The following is a 21,387-nucleotide window of genomic DNA, read 5'->3' on the forward strand; positions in this document are numbered from 1 at the left end:
TTGTGGCCCCGTGGACTGCAGCCTGCCAGGCTCCTCTGTCCATGGGGTTTCCCAGGCAAGAATACTGGAGTGGGCTCCCATTTCCTTCTCCAGGGGATCTTCCCGACCCAGGGATCGAACTCACGTCTTCTGCAATGGCAGGAGGATTCTTCACCCTTGAGCCACCTGGGAAGCCCTGTGGCCACATTACCACCACTCAGATGTCCTCTCCTTTCCCAGTTTGAGGGGCTCCATCCACCCCCTTCCCTTTCTCCTATTCTCATTGCGGCTCTGGGCTCAGCCCAGAGTGTCCTTTTCAGAGAAGGACCTCTGAGATTAAAGGGAGTACAGGCCCGTGAGGCTGGAGACCACTTCTTTCTCACACCTCATCTCTGGCTCAGGGTTTGTCTTGGCAAAGACATCCCTGGATCATTCTCTCCTTCTCCGTTCAGAGATCCTTTTTTTTTTTTTTCCTCATCACCTGGTTTTCTTTGACTTTCTGCTCACCATCAGAAGTTTCTCCCTTTACCCACCCTCCTCTCCTATAGCCCTCTCTCCCCAGAAACTCCATCAGGATGTCTTAAATACCTGAACAGCAGATGCTTTTTGTTACCATGATTCTTTTTTTTTTTTACAAATAACTCCCAAGAACTACTTTGGGTCAGGCCCCCGGCTCATGTTTCTCTGGAGCCCGTGAGTGGTAAGCAAAGGAGAGGGATGTACATGAATGGAGAGCTGACGGCAGTGTTGGGAAGTTTCCTGGGGAGGACAGCACTTGGGTCTTCCTTCCCTGAACCTACAGGAACACGGAAAAGGGTTCGGACACACCTGGTCTCTGTGGACCTGTCTCTCAGTACCCTAGCTCTTACCAGTTCTCACTGGGAGTAAAAATCCTTTTAAATTTCAAAAGAGCTGGCTGTACCTGCTTCACGAATGTAAGGAGAGAGACAGGGACCTGCCGTCGCCCTGGGAGACTGGTCGGATCATTCATCTCTGGGACTTGAAAAAGGGGGAGAGGAATAGAGGTCAAGCTCTGTGTTCTATTTCTCTCACCTGCCTGGCTTCCCTGCACCGCTCAGTCTCAGGGAGGCAGGAGACGGGGACCCCTCAGTGGAAGGGATGGGGCTCCCCCACTGCCAGGGGTGTGACAGGAGGGGACGTTTCTGGCTCTGATCCCTGAAAGCATCACCAGCTTGAGCACCCGGTGTTGCTAGAATCTCCCGGGTGGTGTGGGGCCAGGGTGCTAGTCTCCACTCAGACTGCCCCGTGTTTTTACTCCCCTGAGGAGTCACACAAAATTCTGTCTGTTGCTGTTGCTCAGTCTCTGTGTCGTGTCCAATTCTTTGCGACCCCGTAGACTGCAGCACATTGGGCTCCCCTGTCCTTCACCATCTCCAAGAGTTCACTCAAATCCATGCCCATTGAGTTGATGATGCTATCCAACCATCTCATCCTCTGCCACCCTCTTCTCCTTTTGCCTGCAATTTCCCCCAGTATCAGGGCTTCCTTGGACGCTCAGATGGTAAAGTATCTGCCTGCAGTGCAGGAGACCCAGGTTCGATCCCTGGGTTGGGAAGATCCTCTGGAAGAGGAGATGGCAACCCACTCCAGTATTCTTGGCCTGGAAAATCTTATGGACAGAGGAGCCTCGTGGGCTACAGTCCATGGGGTCACAAAGAGTTGGACACGACCGAGCGACTGACATTTCACTAAAATACTCTCTAGACATTTTTTTAATGCTTCATCCAATTCTTCAGTAATAAGAGACTCCTTCAAAATATATGTAAAAATTGCATAGTTAAAAAATTACAATCATTAAATAGAAGAACCTTTTTTTTCAGATTATTTATATATTTCTCCCTCCCTACCCACACACCCTCACGTCACCACCACCACCTCCTAGTGGTGGTGAGGAATTGTGAGGGCCAACCACAAGCAGATCATGTGGGTTTCTGACTTGTGGAAACAAACTTCAACCCAGCAGCAGGGGTTCTGTGGGCAATTTTGGTCTAGATTTCCAAACAAGCATTGCACAGGCAGACCCTGGAAACCTGTTCCTGCACAAGCCTGCCTCTGTGTATAAAGGAGTAACGGTTTGTGAGAAGGCTCTGTGGACTACAGAGTTCTTTACAGGTCCATTCTGACCATCTCATGTGTGTGTGATGAATGAGGGACAGGGTTGGAGTGGAGTCTTGCTCAGAATGCCAGCTGCCCTCAGACCTCCCTGGGGTGAAGCCAGGCTCGTGGGCAGGAGGGGACAGGGGTGGTTCACTCCCCATCGTTCCCTGCAGAAAGAGCCAGACTGCTCTTCTCTGCAGTGTGAGAGACAACACAGGGGGCTGGTGGAGCAATTGCTTTCTCAAACCAAGTTGGCGGCATGAGAGCCTGGTTTATACCTGCGTGTCTCATCTCCCTCAGGGCCCTCTTGGTGCATGATGAGAATCCACGAAGACCTCATTTTATTATGCTTTCCTTGATCACACTTCACAGATGTTGCTTTTAAAAAAAAAAAAAAACAAAGGTTTGTGACAATTCTGCATTGTCAGATGATGGTTACCATTTTTTAGCAATTTGGCAATCAAGTCTTTTTTTAATGAATGTATGTAGTGTTTTTTAGACGTAAATAGACTACAGTACAGTGTAAATATACATTTTTATATGCACTGGGAAACAGAAAAAAAATTCACGTGACTCGCTTTATTGCGATATTTGCTTTGTTGTAGTGGTCTGGAAACAAACCCACAGTATCCCTGAGGTATGCCTGTAACAGTATCTGTACACACCTCTGTGAGTATGAAGCTATTCCAAACAGGCAAATAGGCATTTAGTCTGATGGAGTTTTGATGCATTGCTCAAACATGAACCATGAGAAGAGGAATCATTTCTCAAAATGCTAAGCTTGAAAATGGTTTTAATAAGTTCTAGCGTTTCATAAATTGTCTCAGCCTGATATCATATCCTAAGACTGTGGACGGTTCTTAATATTTTGAGTTTACTTAACCTCTGTGGAGATACTCTTAAAACTGTCAAGTGTAGATCTGGAACTAATGCAAATTTATAAGCATTGCAGGGGAAAAACTGGTGGAGAGATTTATGGGTTTAGTTTCCTCATCTCAGGGCTTCCCAGGTGGCTCAGTGGTAAAGAATCCGCATGTCGTATGGGAGACCTGGGTACGATCCCTGTGTTGGGAAGATTCCCTGAAGAAGGGAAAGGCTACCCACTCCAGTATTCTGGCCCGGAGAATTCCATGGACTGTATGGTCCATGGGGTCGCAAAGAGTTGGACAAAACTAAGCGACTTTCACTTCACTTCTCAGGCTAACATAAAGTAGTGGATTTTAAAAGTCTATTTTGAGACCCCTCATAGAGGCTTCCAGACAGAAGCTTGTGCCCTTTGCAGCTGTTCTTATGGTGTGGGACTTGGTTGGCAGTGCCGACTTAGGAAGGCATGCCTGCTATGCTAAAATTCTTGCTGCGCCCACGTAAATAAGCAGGCCAAATTCAGGGACACCAGCCCTCATTTGGAATAAGAATTCTCTCCTTTGAAGGAGATCAAGATGGCAGAGTAGGAGGGTGCTGAGTTTACCTGCCCCCACCCCCCGCCAAGAACACATCAAAAATACAACTCCTTGTGGAGCAACCCAGGGTAGATAAGCTCTTCTACAGCCAAGTCTGTAAAGAAAACAATTCTGGAGTCTGGCAGGGAGGAGAAGCAATCTGATTGAGACCTGCACCCTTGGTGGGAGACCCAGAAGAGGAGGGGGCTGGTGTCATGGGCTTAGGGATTCTCCCAGAGGAGTGAGGGATTTGAGCTGCACCCCAGCTCATGGTCTAGCACCAGGAAGATGGGTCCCCTTGGCTGGTTGGGTTTTTTTTTCAAGTGTTTTATTTTTATTAGTGGTTTTATTGATTTGCAATTTACCATTCTATGCAAAATTCAATACTAACTTAATTATCTTTAGTCATTACCTGAGAATCAGTTTTTAAAAAAACTATTAAATCCTATTAAAGCAACGCTAATGACATTCTGTCAGCTTCAAATTGACTGACTCACCACATCGTTACACACAGTCATCCTGCATCTGCAGTCTGTTTGTGGAATGGTATAGCTTGAAAATAACAAATCACTGTGGTCTCTGGAATTGAAAATGTTAGTAGAGAGGTAACTCACATACCAGAACACAAATGATGCTGGAATGCTTAGATGCATCTGATTCTATATTAGCTAAGTGTCAGCCACACTTTTGTATCCCCTTGGCAGGTCTGAAACACAGTGGGGCTGAGGGGAAGCCGTGAAACACTGAGAGCCCTGCTCTTAAAGAGCAAAGTGGTGGCTAATACACCATCCCAACCGAGGCAGCAGCCTGGAAACTGACCAGGGAGAAGGCAACCTTGGCCAGTACTCTGTTGCTACCCCCATTTAGGAGGAGCAAAGCTACTCCAGGGCAGTGACTGACATTGCTGGTAAGAGAGAAACCAGCCCAGAAGTGAGGCACCAACATCTCTAGCCCAACCCAGCCTCTCACCAGGGAAAAAAGGTGAAACCAGCATAGAATTGTGGCCTCCAGCCCTTGGGGCACTAGTGGTAAAGAACTCCTCCAGTGCAGGAGACATAAGAGACATGGGTTCAATCCCTGGGTTGGGAAGATCCCCTGGAGAAGGGAAACAACTCACTCCAGTGTTCTGGCCTGGAGAATCCCATGGACAGAGGAGCCTGAGGAACTACAGTCCACGGAGTCGCAAGGAGCTGAACACAACTGAAGAGACTTAGCATGCGTGCACACAAGCCCTGAGCCCCTGATGTGTCCCAAACCAAGGCGAAGACTGCCATCCCACTCATTCACACACACACAGGGCTGCGCCTGGCTCTGGCTGCAGCCTCTCCATCTCCAGCCCCACCCCCCACCAAGGTGGTGACTCCCAGAGCATCTCGGGGGGAGATGGGACCCACGCTCGCTTCCGGTCCAGCTGTCCCACCAAAGCCACCGGGCACACCTAGGCTGGGTAGGGATGCTTCCACACAAGGACACGCCTTCAAGACCAGGATAGGTAACTGATTCACCTGATTTCATAGAGACAGAGCAAGTTAAACACAATGAGGAGGTAGGAGTGTCAGATGAAAGAACAAGGGAAAAAATCTGTAAGAACTCTAAAGAATAATCTTCCTTTGAGATTGATCATAACAGAGAGAGAGTGGGGAGACTGTCGGGAAAAAGGGACAGATGGCATCTCCTCCAGGCTCGTAGCTTCCCCAGGGTTGTCTTCACCGCTCATGGTCTTTAAGCTATTTTACCACTCTCAGTCATAGAAAACTGATGATAATGCAAACTTTTTAGGCATAGAAATGCAAATTAGTTGTGTCTAGTAGAATGCAATTGCTTATTGACCTGTTTGGTATCTATTTGTAAATTAATTTCATCATTCGTTATCTGCTCGCGAATTCAGTACTTTGAACCAGCTATAAGATTTGACTGTTTTTTTTAATAAGTTAAGATTTTTGACGTGTTAAAAAAGTGCAAGTACAGGACAGTGCTATGGTATGCAACAATTTCTGTAAAACAATATATATATATTTATTTATGTTTGTATGTATGATGCTTAGTTGCTCAGTCATGTCCAACTCGTTGTGATACTTTGGACTGTAGCCCACCAGGCTCCTCTGCGGGACTTTTCAGGCAAGAATCCTTGAGTGGGTTGCCCTTTTCCCTCTCTCGGGGATCTTCCCAACACAGGGATCAAATCCACATCTCCTGCGTCCCCTGCGTTGGATTCTTTCATGTGCTGAGCCATCAGGGAAGCCCTGTTTGTATATATATACACATATAAAACATATAAAACTCGGAGAAAATAAATTTGATTATACATACATAAAAACAGAATCTGAATAATAGGCGTTATCTATTGGGGCTGGCAAACGAAACAGGTGGGAGATAGGTGAAACGGACACTCTCCATCTTCTTTATATTTTATTTTTAAATCATGTGATATACTTACAGTATTTTAAAACTTTTTTAATGTGTGCGAATTCAAGCTTATCAAACAAAGCCCTTGTCCCTTGATAAATATCTTAATGTTTAGCTCTGCATTTCCTGAATTCTAGTTAATATTAGTCGAAACAAGTTCTGCAACTGGATATGACAGAGAGAACTGAGGCAAAGCCGTGGCTCCTAATGACAAATGAATATTTCAGTGTCAGTGAGAACACAATTAAATGAACATGCAACAACATGAGAAAATAATCAAGAATGATCGATGAATGACTTTGTTAGAATATTTGTTTTAGTTCTATGCCTTTGGTTCTGTGCATCTTTAAGTGAAATATGCAGGATTGAAACAAAAGCAAGAAAAGTTAATTGGAGGTTTGAGAAACCAACTCTTTGAGGAAATACTAAAATAAGTGGGTCAATTAAATTGGAAAAACAAGAGTGGGGCAAAAAACCATTTGTCTGTAAATATATACTGAACACAGCAGGAATGTTTGGATACAGCTATCCTGTGTTTTGCATAAACTGGACTTAAATTAGGGCAAGAGGAATTTTAGTTTATTATTAAGAAACATCATGATTGGAAGTCTGAAGAAAGCTACACATCAATAAGAGAAGTTTCAAGTCCCCTTCCCTAATTTTTTTTTTTTTTTTTGCTAGGTAGGTGAGCAGTAAGATTCTAAGTCTTAGAAGCTGAACTGTGTCCTTTTTGTTTTGGGGTTTTTTTTCCCTCCAGCCTTATAAACTCTGCCTTGGGGGACAGAATTGGATTGAAACTTTGTCTTTCAAAGACAAAAATCCAGGCAAGATCCAAATGATTCAATATTAACGCAGTGTTAGCTGGGTTCATTTTTTCTCTTTCTAATTCATATTGTTGATTTTTAGACATTCTGATCTTTGCTCTAACCGGTGTAAACCTTTAATTTCATTCAGGTGTTGGAAAAGGCAATGGACACGATCTAAAAGTACAAATAATAATGCAACGAAAGACTGTCTTTTTCTGTTCTGCTTCCAAAAACTGTAGGGTAAGAGAAAGCACGTGAACTGAAAAGTCTGGTGTTTGTTTTAAATCTCAAATCGGCACACTGACCTCCCCAAACCATTTATCACCATAGGGAAAGGCCGTGTTGCTTTCTGGTTACCATCCAACTTGGTGTCCCTGGGTTTGGGTGTGAGTCAGGTGTTAAACTGATTGTTCAATATTGTTTTCAGGGTGTTTTCCAGAATACACTTTTGGTTCAGAGTGGTGCTTTGCCCTTCACTTTTCCACAGATGCTAAGCATGTTCCCAGAAACCTATCAGAGTTTTAAATTCATGCCTCTGGTCACTTTAAGCCGTGTCCTGTTCTTCTTGGTCATTGTATTATATGGCACTGATTCTGAGATTTCAATACCCATGAAAATCACCTGCTTCCATATCTTGGCAATTGTAAATAATGCTGCTATGAACATTGGGGTGCATGTATCTTTTTTAATTAATGGGGTTTTTTTCCAGATATATACCAAGAAGTAGATTGTTGGGTCATAGTTTTATATTTTTGTTTTTTTGAGAAATCTCCATACTGTTTGCACAGTGGCTGCATCAGTTTACTTTTCCAACAGTTTCTGAAGTTTCACTTTTCTCCACGTCCTCACCAACATTTATTTGTCATCTTGATGATAGCCATTCTGATGGGTTTGAGATGATAGCTCATTGTGGTTTTAGTTCGTATTTATCTGGTAGTTAACAATGTTGAGCATCTTTTCGTGTGCCTGTTGGCCATCTGGATGTCCGCTGGAAAAATGTCTATTCAGATCTTCTGCCCACTTTTTAATTAGGTTGCTTGTTTTGGTTTCTTGTTTAATGTTGCAGGAGCTGCTTATATATTTCGGATATTAACACTTTATCAGTCAAATCATTTGCAAATATTTTTTCCGTTTTGGTTGTCTCCGTATTGTCGATAGTGTACTTTGCTGTGCAAGAGCATGTATGTTCGGAGAAGGCAATGGCACCCCACTCCAGTACTCTTGCCTGGAAAATCCCATGGATGGAGGAGCCTGGTAGGCTGCAGTCCATGGGGTCCCTAAGAGTCGGACACAACTGAACGACTTCACTTTCACTTTTCACTTTCATGCATTGGAGAAGGAAATGGCAACCCACTCCAGTGTTCTTGCCTGGAGAATCCCAGGGACGATGGAGCCTGGTGGGCTGCCGTCTATGGGGTCGCACAGAGTCGGACACGACTGAAGCGAATTAGCAGCAGCAACAGCACCAGCACCAGCAGCATGTATGTTTAATTAGGTCCCATTCATTCCTTTTTGCTTGTTTCCTTTCATTTAAGAGACAGATCCAAGGAATCCAAAGAATTATTGCCACAATTTACATCAAAGAGTGTTCAGCCTGTGTTTTCCTCTAGGAGTTTTATAGTATCAGGTCTTACATTTAGATTTTAATCCATTTTGAGTTTATTTTTGTACAGGGTGTTAGAAAATGTTCTTTTACACATAGCTGTTCTACGGCCTTTGTTTTGAAGTCTATTTTGTCTGGTATAAGTATTGCTACTTTCAGTGATTGTATTTAGTGCTGATTGGCTCTTTTTAATCTCTCTCTTTGAAGTTCTTACTGTGTTCATTCTTCTTTCAAGTCTGAATTTACTTATGGGCATGACTTTGAATACTTTATCAGGTTGATCCCTTATGTCCATTTTGTTGGTTCTTTTTCTGAGGTCTTGTCTTTTTCTCTCATTTGGGACATATTCCCATCTCCTCATTTTCCCTGACTCTGAGTTTGTTTCTATGAATTAGGTGGATCACCGACATCTGGTTTGGAAGAAGTGGCCTTAGGTAGAGGGTTTCCTATGGGACCGAGAAGAGCAAATCCTGGCTCGTCACCAGAGCCAGGGATGTTTTTAGCATGGGCTGCATGTGCCCACCTGTTGTGTAGCGCCACTGTTGCTGCAGACACATGAGTGGATGGCGCTGGCCCCCAGGCTGGCTGCCTATGAGGCCTGGCCTGCTGCAGGTTCACTGGTGGGCAGGGAGGGCCTCAGTGTGGCTGGCTTGGCGCCCAGCCACAACAGTTGCAGATACAGTTGTGATGAGATGAGCTTGGTCCCTTAGGGTGGGAGGTGCTTTGGAGGACTGGCCCCTAGGGTGAGCATGTGGGGCAGGGCGGGTCTGCAAGAGAACAACAGGGCGGGGTGCATTGTGCTAGCCAGGTAGATGGCAGACGCTTGAAGTGGCACCCACCACGCTGGGCCAGCTAGGTGGAGGGGGAGTTTTTTACATGATGCCTGCCAGCACTTTGTTCTCCAGAGGAAGCTTCTGCACTTGTGGCACTCACCCTGAAGTTTATACACGTACTTCACATATGGCCAGGGCCTCTTTCAAAGTACAGCCTCTGCACTGGGGCTCCTCGTGAGGGAGTTTGTGCACATGGCCTTTAACACATTATCGACTGGCGGATTTCTGCAGATAACTAATGCCTGTGGCCAGTGATTTGTCATGTAAGTGAATATTGAAACATCTCTGATCATAACATCTGGGTAGCAGAAGATGTATTAATACATCTCTGGTCAGAAGAGCAGGAATTTAATTTCCCACCGCCCTCCTGCTCTCCTGGATATAAGCCCTGCTGGTTTTTGGAACCAGATGTTCTGGGGGCTCGTCTTCCCCAGAGCTGGGGTGCCTGATGAGAGGGGCTCGAACCCCTCCTCTCCACAGGGAGAACTTCCACGTTGGTGAGCCCCCGCCCACTTGTGGGTAGTAGTCAAGCCGGGCGTACAGGTCTCCTAAGACCACTCATCTCTGCCCTGCTGTCTCAGCGTGGTTTTCTCTTTATATCCTCAGTTGTAGCAGAGTTGTCCTGCTAGTCTTCAGGTCATTTGCAGAGTCGTCCCATAGGTAGTTTTGGTGTGTCCGTGGAGGTCGGTGAGCTGGGCACCCTCCTCCTCCACCATCTTGATCCTGCCTCGGTGCTCCTCTTCACCGACACACGTCCTTCCATGCCCAGCTCAGCGTCTGCCTCCTCAGGGAAGCGCTGTCATTCTTCACCTCCTGTTAACCTCCCTGAAGCCCACAATGGCACCCTCAGTCTTTATCTTCCAGCTTGACACGTGATTACCTGCCATTCTGCTATTGTTCCTTGCGTGCTTAACTCATCATCAGAGTCTGCACCTCCTTTTGTATTTTTTTTTCCACAGGACCGAACATAGACCTTTCCCACTGTGGGTGCCATCCTCACCTAAGTGTGTATCAGGAACAAAGAAATAGTAGATAGCATCAAAGTCGTTCATTCCAGAAACTTGGCCTATCCTTGATTATTCCATCCAACTGTTTGCTACAGACAAGGCCAATAATCCTATCAGCAAATACATCTTTTATAAAATGTGACCCGTTAGGCATTGCTTTTTGAATGTGCATACTAGCTTTAAAATTGAACTTCTAATGTATTCTCAACATATGAAAATCAGATGATAGACATTCAACTGTAATGTTAACTTGGTTGAAGTCTAATGGAAAACTGGACACTTTACAACAGTGCTACACCATAACCTTCAATCACATTGGCCTATTAAAAATGTAGACAACAGTATTGCAACTTTAATGATTACTATTTATACATGTAGTCACTGAGCTGAGACCAAGAGTACTTGATTAAATATTAGAAGCTGCAATAAGTGAATATGAACTTCATTGTCTCATTATCCAGTTGATAATTCTGAATTCTGTGTGTTCATCCAGATATTTCATGATGCTGAAACAGACAGAGTAATCATCTTGCTCTCTAACTGCCCACCTCTGTATGATGAGGTAAAAGTGAAATTTTTGTCTTCTTCGGTGAGTAATCAAGAAACAACCTTTGCTGTTCATCTCATCTAGTCTTGTGAATGATTCCGATTTGGGATTTCCTTGACTATAATTCCCAATAAGTGAGATGACAGGCAATGTCAACCCCAAGTTGGGGAGGGGAAGAAAACAAGTCAGATTACTATAAAGAATTTTTTAAAATCAGAAAATATGTAAGGAAACCCGTTTTGCTTATTTTCTAAATTCTATACAATTTGCATGTGTTCATTTTCGAGTAAGAAAAAAAATACAAAAACCAGGATGTTAAAAACAAAACAATGTATATCTTACTACATAGCAGTGATCATATTTTTGCTTTGTATCTTTAAAACACATTTCTCCCCATAACTTATAAAATACTTCAACGGGAGGGAGGTTTTGCTTTCCTCGGAATTGATGTATAATTCATTTAAAATAGTATATTTAATCCAATATTTATGAAATATAATGTCTGCCATGGTCATTACATTATCATGAGGGTATAATTATGTTGACCAGTTAGCAAATGTCTGATTATTCTGTATATGGCAATAATCTGTATATAGTAAACTTCTAAACCTCAATTGCTAGTTCATTTTCCTATAATATCATCAACCGGAACTGCCAACAGATAACTGTGTTGCTCAATTTAAAGCTTATTTCCTTCATCCCCCGGTTGCTCCTTGTTGGGGGAGAACTGACTAAGTTTGAAGCAGTAAATGTGTTGAAGCAAGTGACTTGGAAAGTTCCCCTCGAGTAATGGAGCCAGTCTGAGTTCTCTTCATCAGTGGTCTCTAAGCAGAAGCACTAATGTGGGGATGTTGGTTTCATCTGGCCTTTGTGATTTTCAGGCCCATGAGATGAAAGCTGTTTTGGAAATTCTAGCTATTTCTATCATCATTATCGATAGCGGTTAATTATCTAATGTAGCTGTTCTTTGTAAAAATGGATGATACGCTGGGGCAGAAATCCGCATAGTCCTTAGTAGCTTCTGTTTGGCACTATCCAAACCAGATTAAAATACCAGTGTCTAAACTTATAAATATCTATCATAGAGAAAATACATTTCCTTGAAAATTTTGCTGGAAACGACAAGAGAAAGGAACGGTAATCTCTTAAAGTCTCCTCCTAGGTGTCTTGAGTATAATGTTGACTAGAAGTGCTGCATTTTAATAACTACAACTATTTGATGAACACACAAATGAAGGAAGAAATTTTAATCCCTCTGAAATGACTATTTTTCACAGTTACATGGATACTGAGAACTAATCGTTGTTTTAAACCATGTCTTTTTAGGCTCTTCCTAAATACTATGACAACTGTGCATTCTTCTTCTGGTTCCATATGTCTTTTATACAAAATAACAGGTATGGCCGTGGCATAATCCAGTAGGAACGGCTTAGTCTCCAATGACTACGTAAGGGGTAATGACAAGCCTTTATTTTAAAGTTATCTTACTTGGCTGTGTTAGGTCTTAACTGTGGCACACAGGCTTAGTTGCCACCTGTGGGACTGCTCCATGGCGTGTGGGATCTTAGTTCCCCGACCAAAGATCAAACCTGCATTTTAAGGCAGGTTCTTGGCCACTGCTCCACCAGGGAAGTCCCTGACAAGTCTTTTGCTAATTACTCAAACCCAGTTTATAGATACCAAAAATTCTTTTAAGTCCCTGTTTTTACTGCCTTATTTATTGTGATCTGGTTATTTTTTAAAATATGGCTATTCTTGAGATCCACTGATGCATTATCCTCAAGATCCGTGCTGTAGGACTGTTAAAAAACATCTTGTAACCAGATCTTGACTGGTAACAAGTCCTTCCCGTGAAAGTTCAATATGAATCTGTTTAGCACCTCAAATATGGCAGGTCCTCAGTACATGCTGATTTACTGATGACCAACCAATACCATATTCTACACCATAGTAAGGCATCACCCAGGGAGGCTTTGGCTAGTTTAGAAGCTGGCTGACACACTTCTATTTTACACTTCTATATTTAGGGCAGAAGTTATAATCCACAGTAAGTACTGATGAAGACAGCTTAAAAAAAATTATGAATAGTCTCCCATAAAAAAATGTTCTAATAATTGGATAATCTATTGATTTGAAGATTATGCCAAAGAACCTCTATCATATCTGAACCTCATTCCTACATCTAGAAGTTCCCCACTTCTCTTGTCCTGTGGTGCTGAAAGTTTGGATTGGTGTCACCGTCCCATGCCATCCCAGGAAAAACTATATACAAAAAATCGTACAGGAGTTTTGAAGAAGTGGTTGTGATTATATATGGCCTGAGTTGATAGTTCTCTTGACATACAATTCTAGCTTTTTCTTCAAATGTGGATACCCTCTCTTCCCACCTCAAGTTCCAGGAAGGCAACAATACACCTACAATGCACACACACACTTAAGTGGATTTCGTTCGATAGAATGAACTTTAGATGTGATGGAACTTTACCGATTTTTTTCCACTTGGATGTGCTTGTGATCAGTCGTGTCCAACTTTCTGCAACCCCATGCACTGTATAACCCACCAGGCTCCTCTGTCCGTGGGATTCTCTAGGCACGAATACTGGAGTGGGTTGCCATTCCCTTCTCCAGGGAATATTCCCAACCCAGGGATCGAAGTGTCTTTTAAATTATGAAGTGGGCATTTTGGATGCATTAAGTCTCGTAATACAAACAGCTTCACCCAGTAGTATGGAAATCTAAAATGTTAAATTTGCTGGCTGACCAAGTCTCCTGCACTGGCCAGCAGATTCTTTACTACGGACCCACCAGGGAAGACCCCCTGGTTTATAGATGGAAAACTTTGACTCATAACATGAGCAAAATCCCTCAAAATTGACATCTGGGTGGAATTTCATTTGGTGCTACTTCTGCAAAGCGGTTCTTGCTGAGGGACAGTCTTTTCCTTTAAAACACCATGGTTGTATTAGAGAAGCAACAAGTTCCATCACTTTTCTCCTCGCTTTTATATAGTTCCTCAAGATTTAACATTTAGATTTCTATACTACTGAGTGAAGCTGTTTGTATTACAAGACTTAATTCATCCAAAATGCCCACTTCATGATTTAAAAAGACACTTGCTTATACTGGGTTTTAATACACATCCAGTCTGATTTGTCGCATAACAATTTATTAAATACAGATGTTAATTCCAAAGGCAATATTAAAAGAATCAGTGACACATTGTTACTCAACGTTACTATACTTTTGTCTCTTAATAGAGAGTTGAGCTTAGAAAGCTAACTAGATGCAGAGGAGCTGAGACTGATGGTGGCCAGTGAGGCTTTAAAACAAGGGTGCCCTATAGCATGGTTTTTCTGTTAGCCCTAAAATAAAATGTAAAAAGAAATTTTTTTTTTCTATTCTAGGCTTTATCTTTCAAGAAGTGAATTGGATAATCCCCATAAAATAAAAGCATGGAAAACTTACAGTCCGGAGTTTGCAGTCGAGGTATATTTTGATGACATTTAAGTTGTTCCTTGGTATCTGATTAAGTACAGTTCCCCTTCTAGACTAGAATCATGTTCCTCCCAATCCTTGCTACATATTTATCTTTTAAACCTATGTCCTTGCTGATATGCTTATATTTATATACATGTACATATGTTCTTGAGAAATCTATTAAATATATACAAGAATGTCAATGGCAGTATTTTCTTTGGAAGGACTATACATCACAGTTTTCGTCTGTATTAAGTTTGAAACAGTACACAGAACATTAGTTATCACTCTTAAGAACTTTTAAGAAATAAAACTTTCCTACCAAAATAAGATTTAAAGACTGCAGTTTCCCCTAATACTGTGGGTTTGTTTCATTTACTTATATATTTCTGGACAAGTATTTATTCCCTGCTTTGTTTTACATTTGTAACTTCAGATGTTAGAAGGTAATTTCTTTCCTCTATTTGACTTACAAACTGTTAACAATGATCAGAATGGCAGCAAAAACTATTTTAAAACTCAGAGAAAAAAGTTCACACCAGCAGCCTCCCATCCCCAACAGGGGAAGTGAAATGGATAATTGCTTTTTTTATTACTCCAAGCACCGCACAGAGCTCAGCAAGCTTCCTTTAATTGTACACAGGGCATCGAGGGAGGGTAAAAGAATTTTCAGTAACCTCCGTCATTACTGAAGTCAAAGGGAACGTTTGCCTAGAGCAATCTAGATTTTTAAAGCCATCACCCCCGCCCCCAACCAGCTTCACCCAAGCTTAGAAAACTTTGAAGGTCAAGTTTTCATTATAGACATTGGTTAGCCGTGTCCACAGGGAATCACTATTTTCTCTTTAGTTCAGTTCAGTTGCTCAGTCGTGTCTGACTGTTTGTGACCCCATGAACCACAGCACGCCTCCCTGTCCATCACCAATTCCCGGAGTTTACTCAAACTCATGTCCATTGAGTCGGTGTTGCCATCCAACCATCTCATCCTCTGTTGTCCCCTTCTCCTCCTGCCCTCAATCTTTCCCAGAATCAGGGTCTTTTCCAATGAGTCAGCTCTTCGCATCAGGTGGCCAAAGTATTGGAGTTTCAGCTTCAGCATCAGTCCTTCCAATGTACCAGGTGCTATTTTATTCTAAGTACCTTCACTGCCGTAACTGTTCTTGAAAGCAGTTCTACGCTGGCTTTATTATCTGAGCAATTTTCCTTTTGTTGGCAAGGCTCTCAACAATCTAGCCCTGGTTGAATTTATCAGGAGATGAAAGGGAGCACTTGTGAGCACCTGCGCCTCTGCTAAAATACAGAACACCCATCCCCGGAAAACCTGACACTGCTAAAAGTGTGAAAGTGTTTTTCAGTCACGTCCGACTTTTTGCGACCTCATGGATGCAAAAAGTCGACCCCTTTTTGCGACCCCCTGCCAGGTTCCTCTGTGCATGGGAATTCTTAGGCAGGAATACTGGAGTGGGTTGCCATGCCTTCCTCCAGGGGATCTTCCTGACCCAGGGTTGGAACCCAGGTCTCCCACATTGCAGGCAGATTCTTTACCATCTGAGCCACAAATAAGGTTTGGGGGGCTGGGGCAGACCACTCCGATGAAGCAGTGTTGGAACAGCACACTGACCACCCAGGCTGGCAGCCCCAGTCAGTATTTGAGGGAGACTAGACCATCGGTTTACAGAGGAGGGCTGGTGGGTGCCAACAAAGCAGAGATGGGAGGAGACCTCTGAGCTGCCATGTGGTAGCATGGAAGGCCCTGCAGGTGATTCTTTTCCCCTCAAAACAGCCAGCTGCCCAGCCAGAAAAATGATCATCCTCCCCTCTCCCTCCCCCCAATGCCCTGCCCCCTTGGAGGAACCGATCTTGGAGGAAAAGGCTTTGAAATTCCTTCTACATTATGTCTCCATTATTCCCTGTAGTTTGGGTTACAGAAATGTTTAAGGACAGGTTATTTCCTTTGAAATTCCTGCAGCTGTCATCTGCGGAGGAAGATCAGCTGGCAGGCTTAGGTGGATGAGGTGAAAAGTGAGGAGAGTAAGATCTAGCTTTAATACTGGCAAAAGTTGGGAAACACCAATTTTTCAGAATCTTGATTTTTGAAATAGAGGCAATTGCAGTTGGGGGATTTTCTTCCCTAACCCTCCAAAGTGCATCAAAATTTCTGGCAACTGTGAGCGGTCACCTAATACTGCTTTTGCTAATAAAGAGAACTTGCTCATGGCCACCTGCAGGCCTGCTTTCCTAGAACGCAGTGCTAATAATTTGTTAAACAACTTGAGAAGTTTATAGAATATCAGAACGATATTGGTTTTCTTGAGTAGGATTCACTGACCTGGAGGGACTTCCCTGGCAGTCCAGTGATTTAGACTCCATGCTTCCAATGCAAGGGACGCATGTTCAATCCCTGGTCAGGGAACTAAAAGCCCTCGAGCTGCGCGGTGTGGCCAAAAAGAATTTACTGACCTGGAAGAGAACTATCCAAACTTGTATCAAGAAGTTTATTTTAAAAAATAGCATAGCATCCTGGCAAATCAATCACATCACATCCACAGCCTGGTGGAGGGACAGTAATTTTTGTGGGTCAAGTTTCATCACTGCAGTGTATAGATAACATGGATTTTTATCAGTAGTTGTTTTACATCAGGAATTTTGTTGACAAAGAACAATGCTAATTGCAATAAAACCACCAGCTTGAAATATCACCATACATGACTCAAGCATTCCCGACAGTTCTTTGCATATATGTACTTAAATCATATAGTCACCTATTAGGCAAATAATTTAATGACAGAACACAAGAATTTCTTTAAACATAGTATTTCAAGCTACTATATTTTTGTCTGGAGTACACATCTGAAATGGTACAAACTGTACCTAAATACTGAACCATGAGTTAAGCGAATAGAATGAAACAAACAAAAACACAATTCTGACTTTAAGTTCCCATTCCTTACTCCCATTCACTCTTAACTTGCCTCAGACGGTTTCCGTTGAAGAAATTCAGTTACATCTTTGCAGGACAACACAGGGGAAGTAGTACTGCCAGTGGGCTCTGGAGGAAGCCTCTTCCTGGGGGAACCAGTCCCCTTTGTTATTTTGGCTTCAGTCCAGGCCTGTCTAGATGAAGCACTACTCAGTAGCTACTGACCATTTAAATATGGAGAAAAGGTAGGTAGAAAAATGCTTTTCAAGACCAGGCATAACACGAACCCATTGGGCACAACGCTGAGCATCCTGCCTTCCTGACCTCCTGGCTTCCGGCAGGTGGCTAGAGTCACCACCGAGGCTTCAGGGAGAACAAAAAGCTTGCAGAAACTAGAGGTTTCCCACATTGACAGACAGACGGCTGAGGACTGTTACTAACAACACATCAGCCGCTGAGGCCGATTAAGACCTTTTTATCAGAGCCCTGGGTGGTCCTGGGACCGGGCGGGGCAGCTCCCTTACACCAGACGACAGAGAATAGCTGCCCCTCCCAAGTCTGTAGAAACCCAATGAACTAGGGTTCGTGAGTAGTGCAGACAAACGGCATAGTTTAATAAAATGACTTGTTTCATTGATCAAGTCACACCCCAGAGACCACGTCGCTGAAATTCACGACAGCCAGAGGCCCACGTCAAAAGGCTCTCATGCTGGAAAAGCCTGACCAGGATTGAGGGATCCTGAGACAAAAATTCAGCCCAGCTCACCTAACACCCCTCACGGGGAGGGCAAGTCCTAAGGATGTTTGAGAGGAGAGCGCTTCGCCCAGGAGCAGCCTATCCCCCAGATGCAGAGCCAGGGCCTCTCTGGGCTTCCGCAGACAGCTCCCTGGAGGGGCTTCTGATTGGCGGAAGCAAAGGAGGGCGTGGCCCCAAACGGAAAGAGAGTCCAATAGAATCCCTGGAACCCCACCCAGGCCAGGACCCAGAGACAGAAAGCAGCTCAAGGAAGCTGTCAGCCACCAGCTTCACCGAGCACCACGGCGGGCGGCGGCGGCGCCGTCCCCTCAGCCCCTTCCTCTAGCTCAAGCCCAGCAGAGGGGAGTCCCTTGGGAGAGGAGGGAGGAGAAGCCGGCCCCGGGCTGCTTCTCAAAGGCTCCGGACCACACCCAGCCCTATGTCGGGGCGCAGAATGTGGTCCTACCTGGAAGATGATTGGCACTATTTTCACAGAGGAGCATCCTAGGAGAATCCAGCATGCTTCCTCTGAAACGTCAGTCGAGAACGTGAAAGCCACACCAGTATGCGGTACATTCTCCTTTTTAAAAATCTAGATGGACATAAGTTTTCAAGCACCACAGGAAAACGTTTTAAAAACTGTACCCACTTAGTATAGTGTACGTGCTACGCAGATTTTTTTTAAAAAAGAGACCCTACATCTAGAATGGATTACGCATTTATAACCATCCTCATGAAACATGGTTACCTCATTTTTTTTTTTTTCTGATGCAGTCTGAGATAAAACATGGAGCTACACTGTGCTTCACTCATGACACATAACCATCTAAACTGCATGGACACATACAGGTTTATGCAAATGCCCTTGATATAGTTCTACTCAGCCCTCCAGATTAGGTATACCTCGGACCAGCAGCCCACCTACCCTGCATGTCCCACCATGGACAAGAGCAGCAATTTTTCTATTTCAATACAATTATGGGCAGAAATTATATGCTATAAAATAGAGGCTCTTCTATAAAGTTTAAGGTAGAAGAATGGAAGACAAAAAAAAATAATTTGCATGAAATCAAAATAACTCCACGTTGGTCTTGTACTCTTTGAAACCCTGAGATGAACGGCAGTCCTCAAATGCCTGCACTTGGATCGAGGTTCGCTGCAACACTTCAGTATGCTTCGAACTGGTTCATCATCAACTTCCTGCTGTATTCATAGGCCAAGAAGAGGGCCCCATTGGCAGGGAACGCACGAATCAAGGTAGGTTTCAGTCCAGAATATAAGGCCGGTACTCCTAGAAGACAAAAGGGTGATCAAAGACAGATCCTTTCCCCCTCTTCTCGCAGATATCCCATGAACCCACACAGCATGGATATTTTTACACTTACAAATCCAGACAATAGAGCTAAAACCCAACAGTTATGGAGCAGGTTTCCCTGGGCTAATGGAACTAAACAGTCTAGTGGAAGCAAGGGCAAGGGCAGGTCTCCCAGTAAAGCTGGTGAATATTCACCAATCCCGTGCCTGTTAACTCCTAGTAGATGGATGTGGCAGAGCAGGACCACATGGGCCGACAGAAGGCAACCAGAGTCACAGATGGCAGCGGCTCTGCAGCTTTACGTGGGGGCGAGGACCATGAGGCAGTGGTCCAGGAGGAAGAACATGAATGAAGTCAGAAATCTGACCAGTATCAGGTTTCTAGTATCAGTACTGCCCAAGGCGGTTCTGAAGATCCAATCAGATAAAGGAGGTGTGAGTACTTTGTAAAACTATGAAGTGTAATGCAAATTGAAAAGGGATTACTGGGGACTTCCCTGCTGGTCTAGTGGCTAACCTTGCTCCCATTGCAGGGGGCCCAGGTTTGATCCCTGGTCAGAGAACTAGATCCCACATGCCGCAACTAAAGATTCTGCATGTCGCAATGAAGACTGAGGATCTCACATGCTGCAACTGAGACCCGGTGCAGCCAACTAAAAAAACAAACGGGGTTACTATTAGTAATAGACGTCTTGTGCTCTATCTGGGGTTAAATCAGTTTCTGCATCTTTACTGCGCTCGCTCTCAAGACATGCATGCGCCAAGTTTTAAAATGCACAGTGAATGCCAGAAGGACAGGTCTTTACTCACTAGTAGCATAAAATCGACTTTACACAACCGGTACTTTCAAAAGTCTTCATCCTCCTGTATAACCAAAACCTGATAGCAAATAACCTTCCGAAATGGCTTAGTGCCTTTCTCGTTCCAGAAGTCTTAGCATTAAGGATGCACACTATTTGAAATGTCTTAGCAATTCCATTAGAGCTCAGCTTCTGATAATATTGCTTAGAACAAGTGGTGCTAACTTCGAAACATCCGTCCTCTTAGACAAAAGTATATACTTTAAAAATTCCCTCTAGGCTATTTGGAAAAAAAAATCCTGGCCTAGAGGTTAGGAGTCAGGAACTTGAAACATTCTTGAGAATAATGAAAGAACCTAAAGAAAGGGGTTTGAAAACAAATCCACAAGTGTGGGTTATATACACAGTTAGAAAAGGTTATGAGGTGGGGGAAAGAGAGCCATTAACCATGTGATCAACCTCAGCAAGACTAGCAGTGAAATGACCGCTCTCTACACACCACCTCTGGTTCGGCCAATGGCAGACTCACCTTCATTTTTCACGATGCTTATAAAGGTTCCGATAAATCCCGCCTGTTTTCCAGACATGGAAAGAACTTGAATCCTGGATTTGATACAATCCACTGGGTAAACAGCAAGCCACAGGCAGATTCCACCAAATCCACCACTTAACATCAAAGGGACAGGGCCTAGAGGAGAAAATGAGCAAATGGTATTTTGTCTCGAGCACAGGGGATGTGACATTTTCAGAGGTCAGGGCAGCAGGGACTGCAGGTGGGTGTAATTACCAGCGCGGAACCTGCGCGAGCACAGTTCTCTGGGGCAACGATCTAAGAGCACAGGGTCCTTGTGATAGCCTGGGGGCATCCCTCATGATGCCAGGGGCAGGGGCAGCTCCAGGGAGGGTCAGATTTAGGCTGGTCACTGTGGCCCTCCTTCCCTGTCCTCCAGAGGCCTGTCCCCCACCCCTAACCAGAACCATCAGACCCAGCAGCATGGCAACACCCTGCCACGAGGAGTAAGAACAGAGGCCACGGAAACACAGGCTGCATCTTTTTCAACTTTCTTTTAAGTATTTTAATATATTAATACCCTAGAGCCCTGATTCTCCCTTTATCATGAAAATCTGAAGTTATCTTATTAAACATGACAGTTAAGCCTGGGAGCACGACGATCCTCAGAACAGGTCCAAAACCCTGAATGGAGGTGTTTAAGAAAAAAAATGTAATCACCCACGAGCCAAGCATTGGGTCAAGCCACTAACGAGGATACACGAGAAGGAAGGACCCTTCTCATTGCTCTCAAAATATTACCTATCAAGGGGACTTCCCTGGTGGCCCGGTGGTTAAGATTTCACCTCCCGTTGCAGAGGGGCTTGGCTTTGATCCCTGGTCAGAGAGATA

General features: G+C 43.9%; 2 protein-coding genes across 3 annotated transcripts in view; one reads left to right on the forward strand and one right to left on the reverse strand.

The window, feature by feature from the left end:
- The window catches only part of LOC128057739 (phosphatidylinositol 3,4,5-trisphosphate 3-phosphatase TPTE2-like), a 40,892-nt gene extending 26,647 nt beyond the window's left edge, over positions 1-14,245 (forward strand). Inside the window, exons 13-16 of the mRNA XM_052650233.1 lie at positions 6,897-6,988; positions 10,685-10,780; positions 12,065-12,135; positions 14,143-14,245. Of these exons, the coding sequence (XP_052506193.1) occupies positions 6,897-6,988; positions 10,685-10,780; positions 12,065-12,135; positions 14,143-14,245 (362 nt within the window). The remainder of the gene's footprint in view (positions 1-6,896; positions 6,989-10,684; positions 10,781-12,064; positions 12,136-14,142) is intronic.
- The window catches only part of SLC25A15 (solute carrier family 25 member 15), a 297,070-nt gene that overhangs the window by 249,369 nt on the left and 26,314 nt on the right, over positions 1-21,387 (reverse strand). The window contains exons 6-7 of one of the 2 annotated variants that reach the window (XR_008200335.1): positions 20,515-20,673; positions 17,167-19,162 (exon numbers count right to left, since the gene is read on the reverse strand). Coding sequence is in view for 1 of the 2 variants with exons in the window: in XM_052650232.1 (XP_052506192.1) it covers positions 19,038-19,162; positions 20,515-20,673 (284 nt within the window). In the remaining variant the exon portion in view is untranslated. Of the gene's footprint in view, positions 1-16,736; positions 19,163-20,514; positions 20,674-21,387 lie in introns of those variants that run through there. The other variant, XM_052650232.1, reaches the window with a different exon arrangement.

The sequence above is a fragment of the Budorcas taxicolor genome, chromosome 12 (assembly GCF_023091745.1).
Source record: "Budorcas taxicolor isolate Tak-1 chromosome 12, Takin1.1, whole genome shotgun sequence".
Classification (NCBI taxonomy): domain Eukaryota; kingdom Metazoa; phylum Chordata; class Mammalia; order Artiodactyla; family Bovidae; genus Budorcas; species Budorcas taxicolor.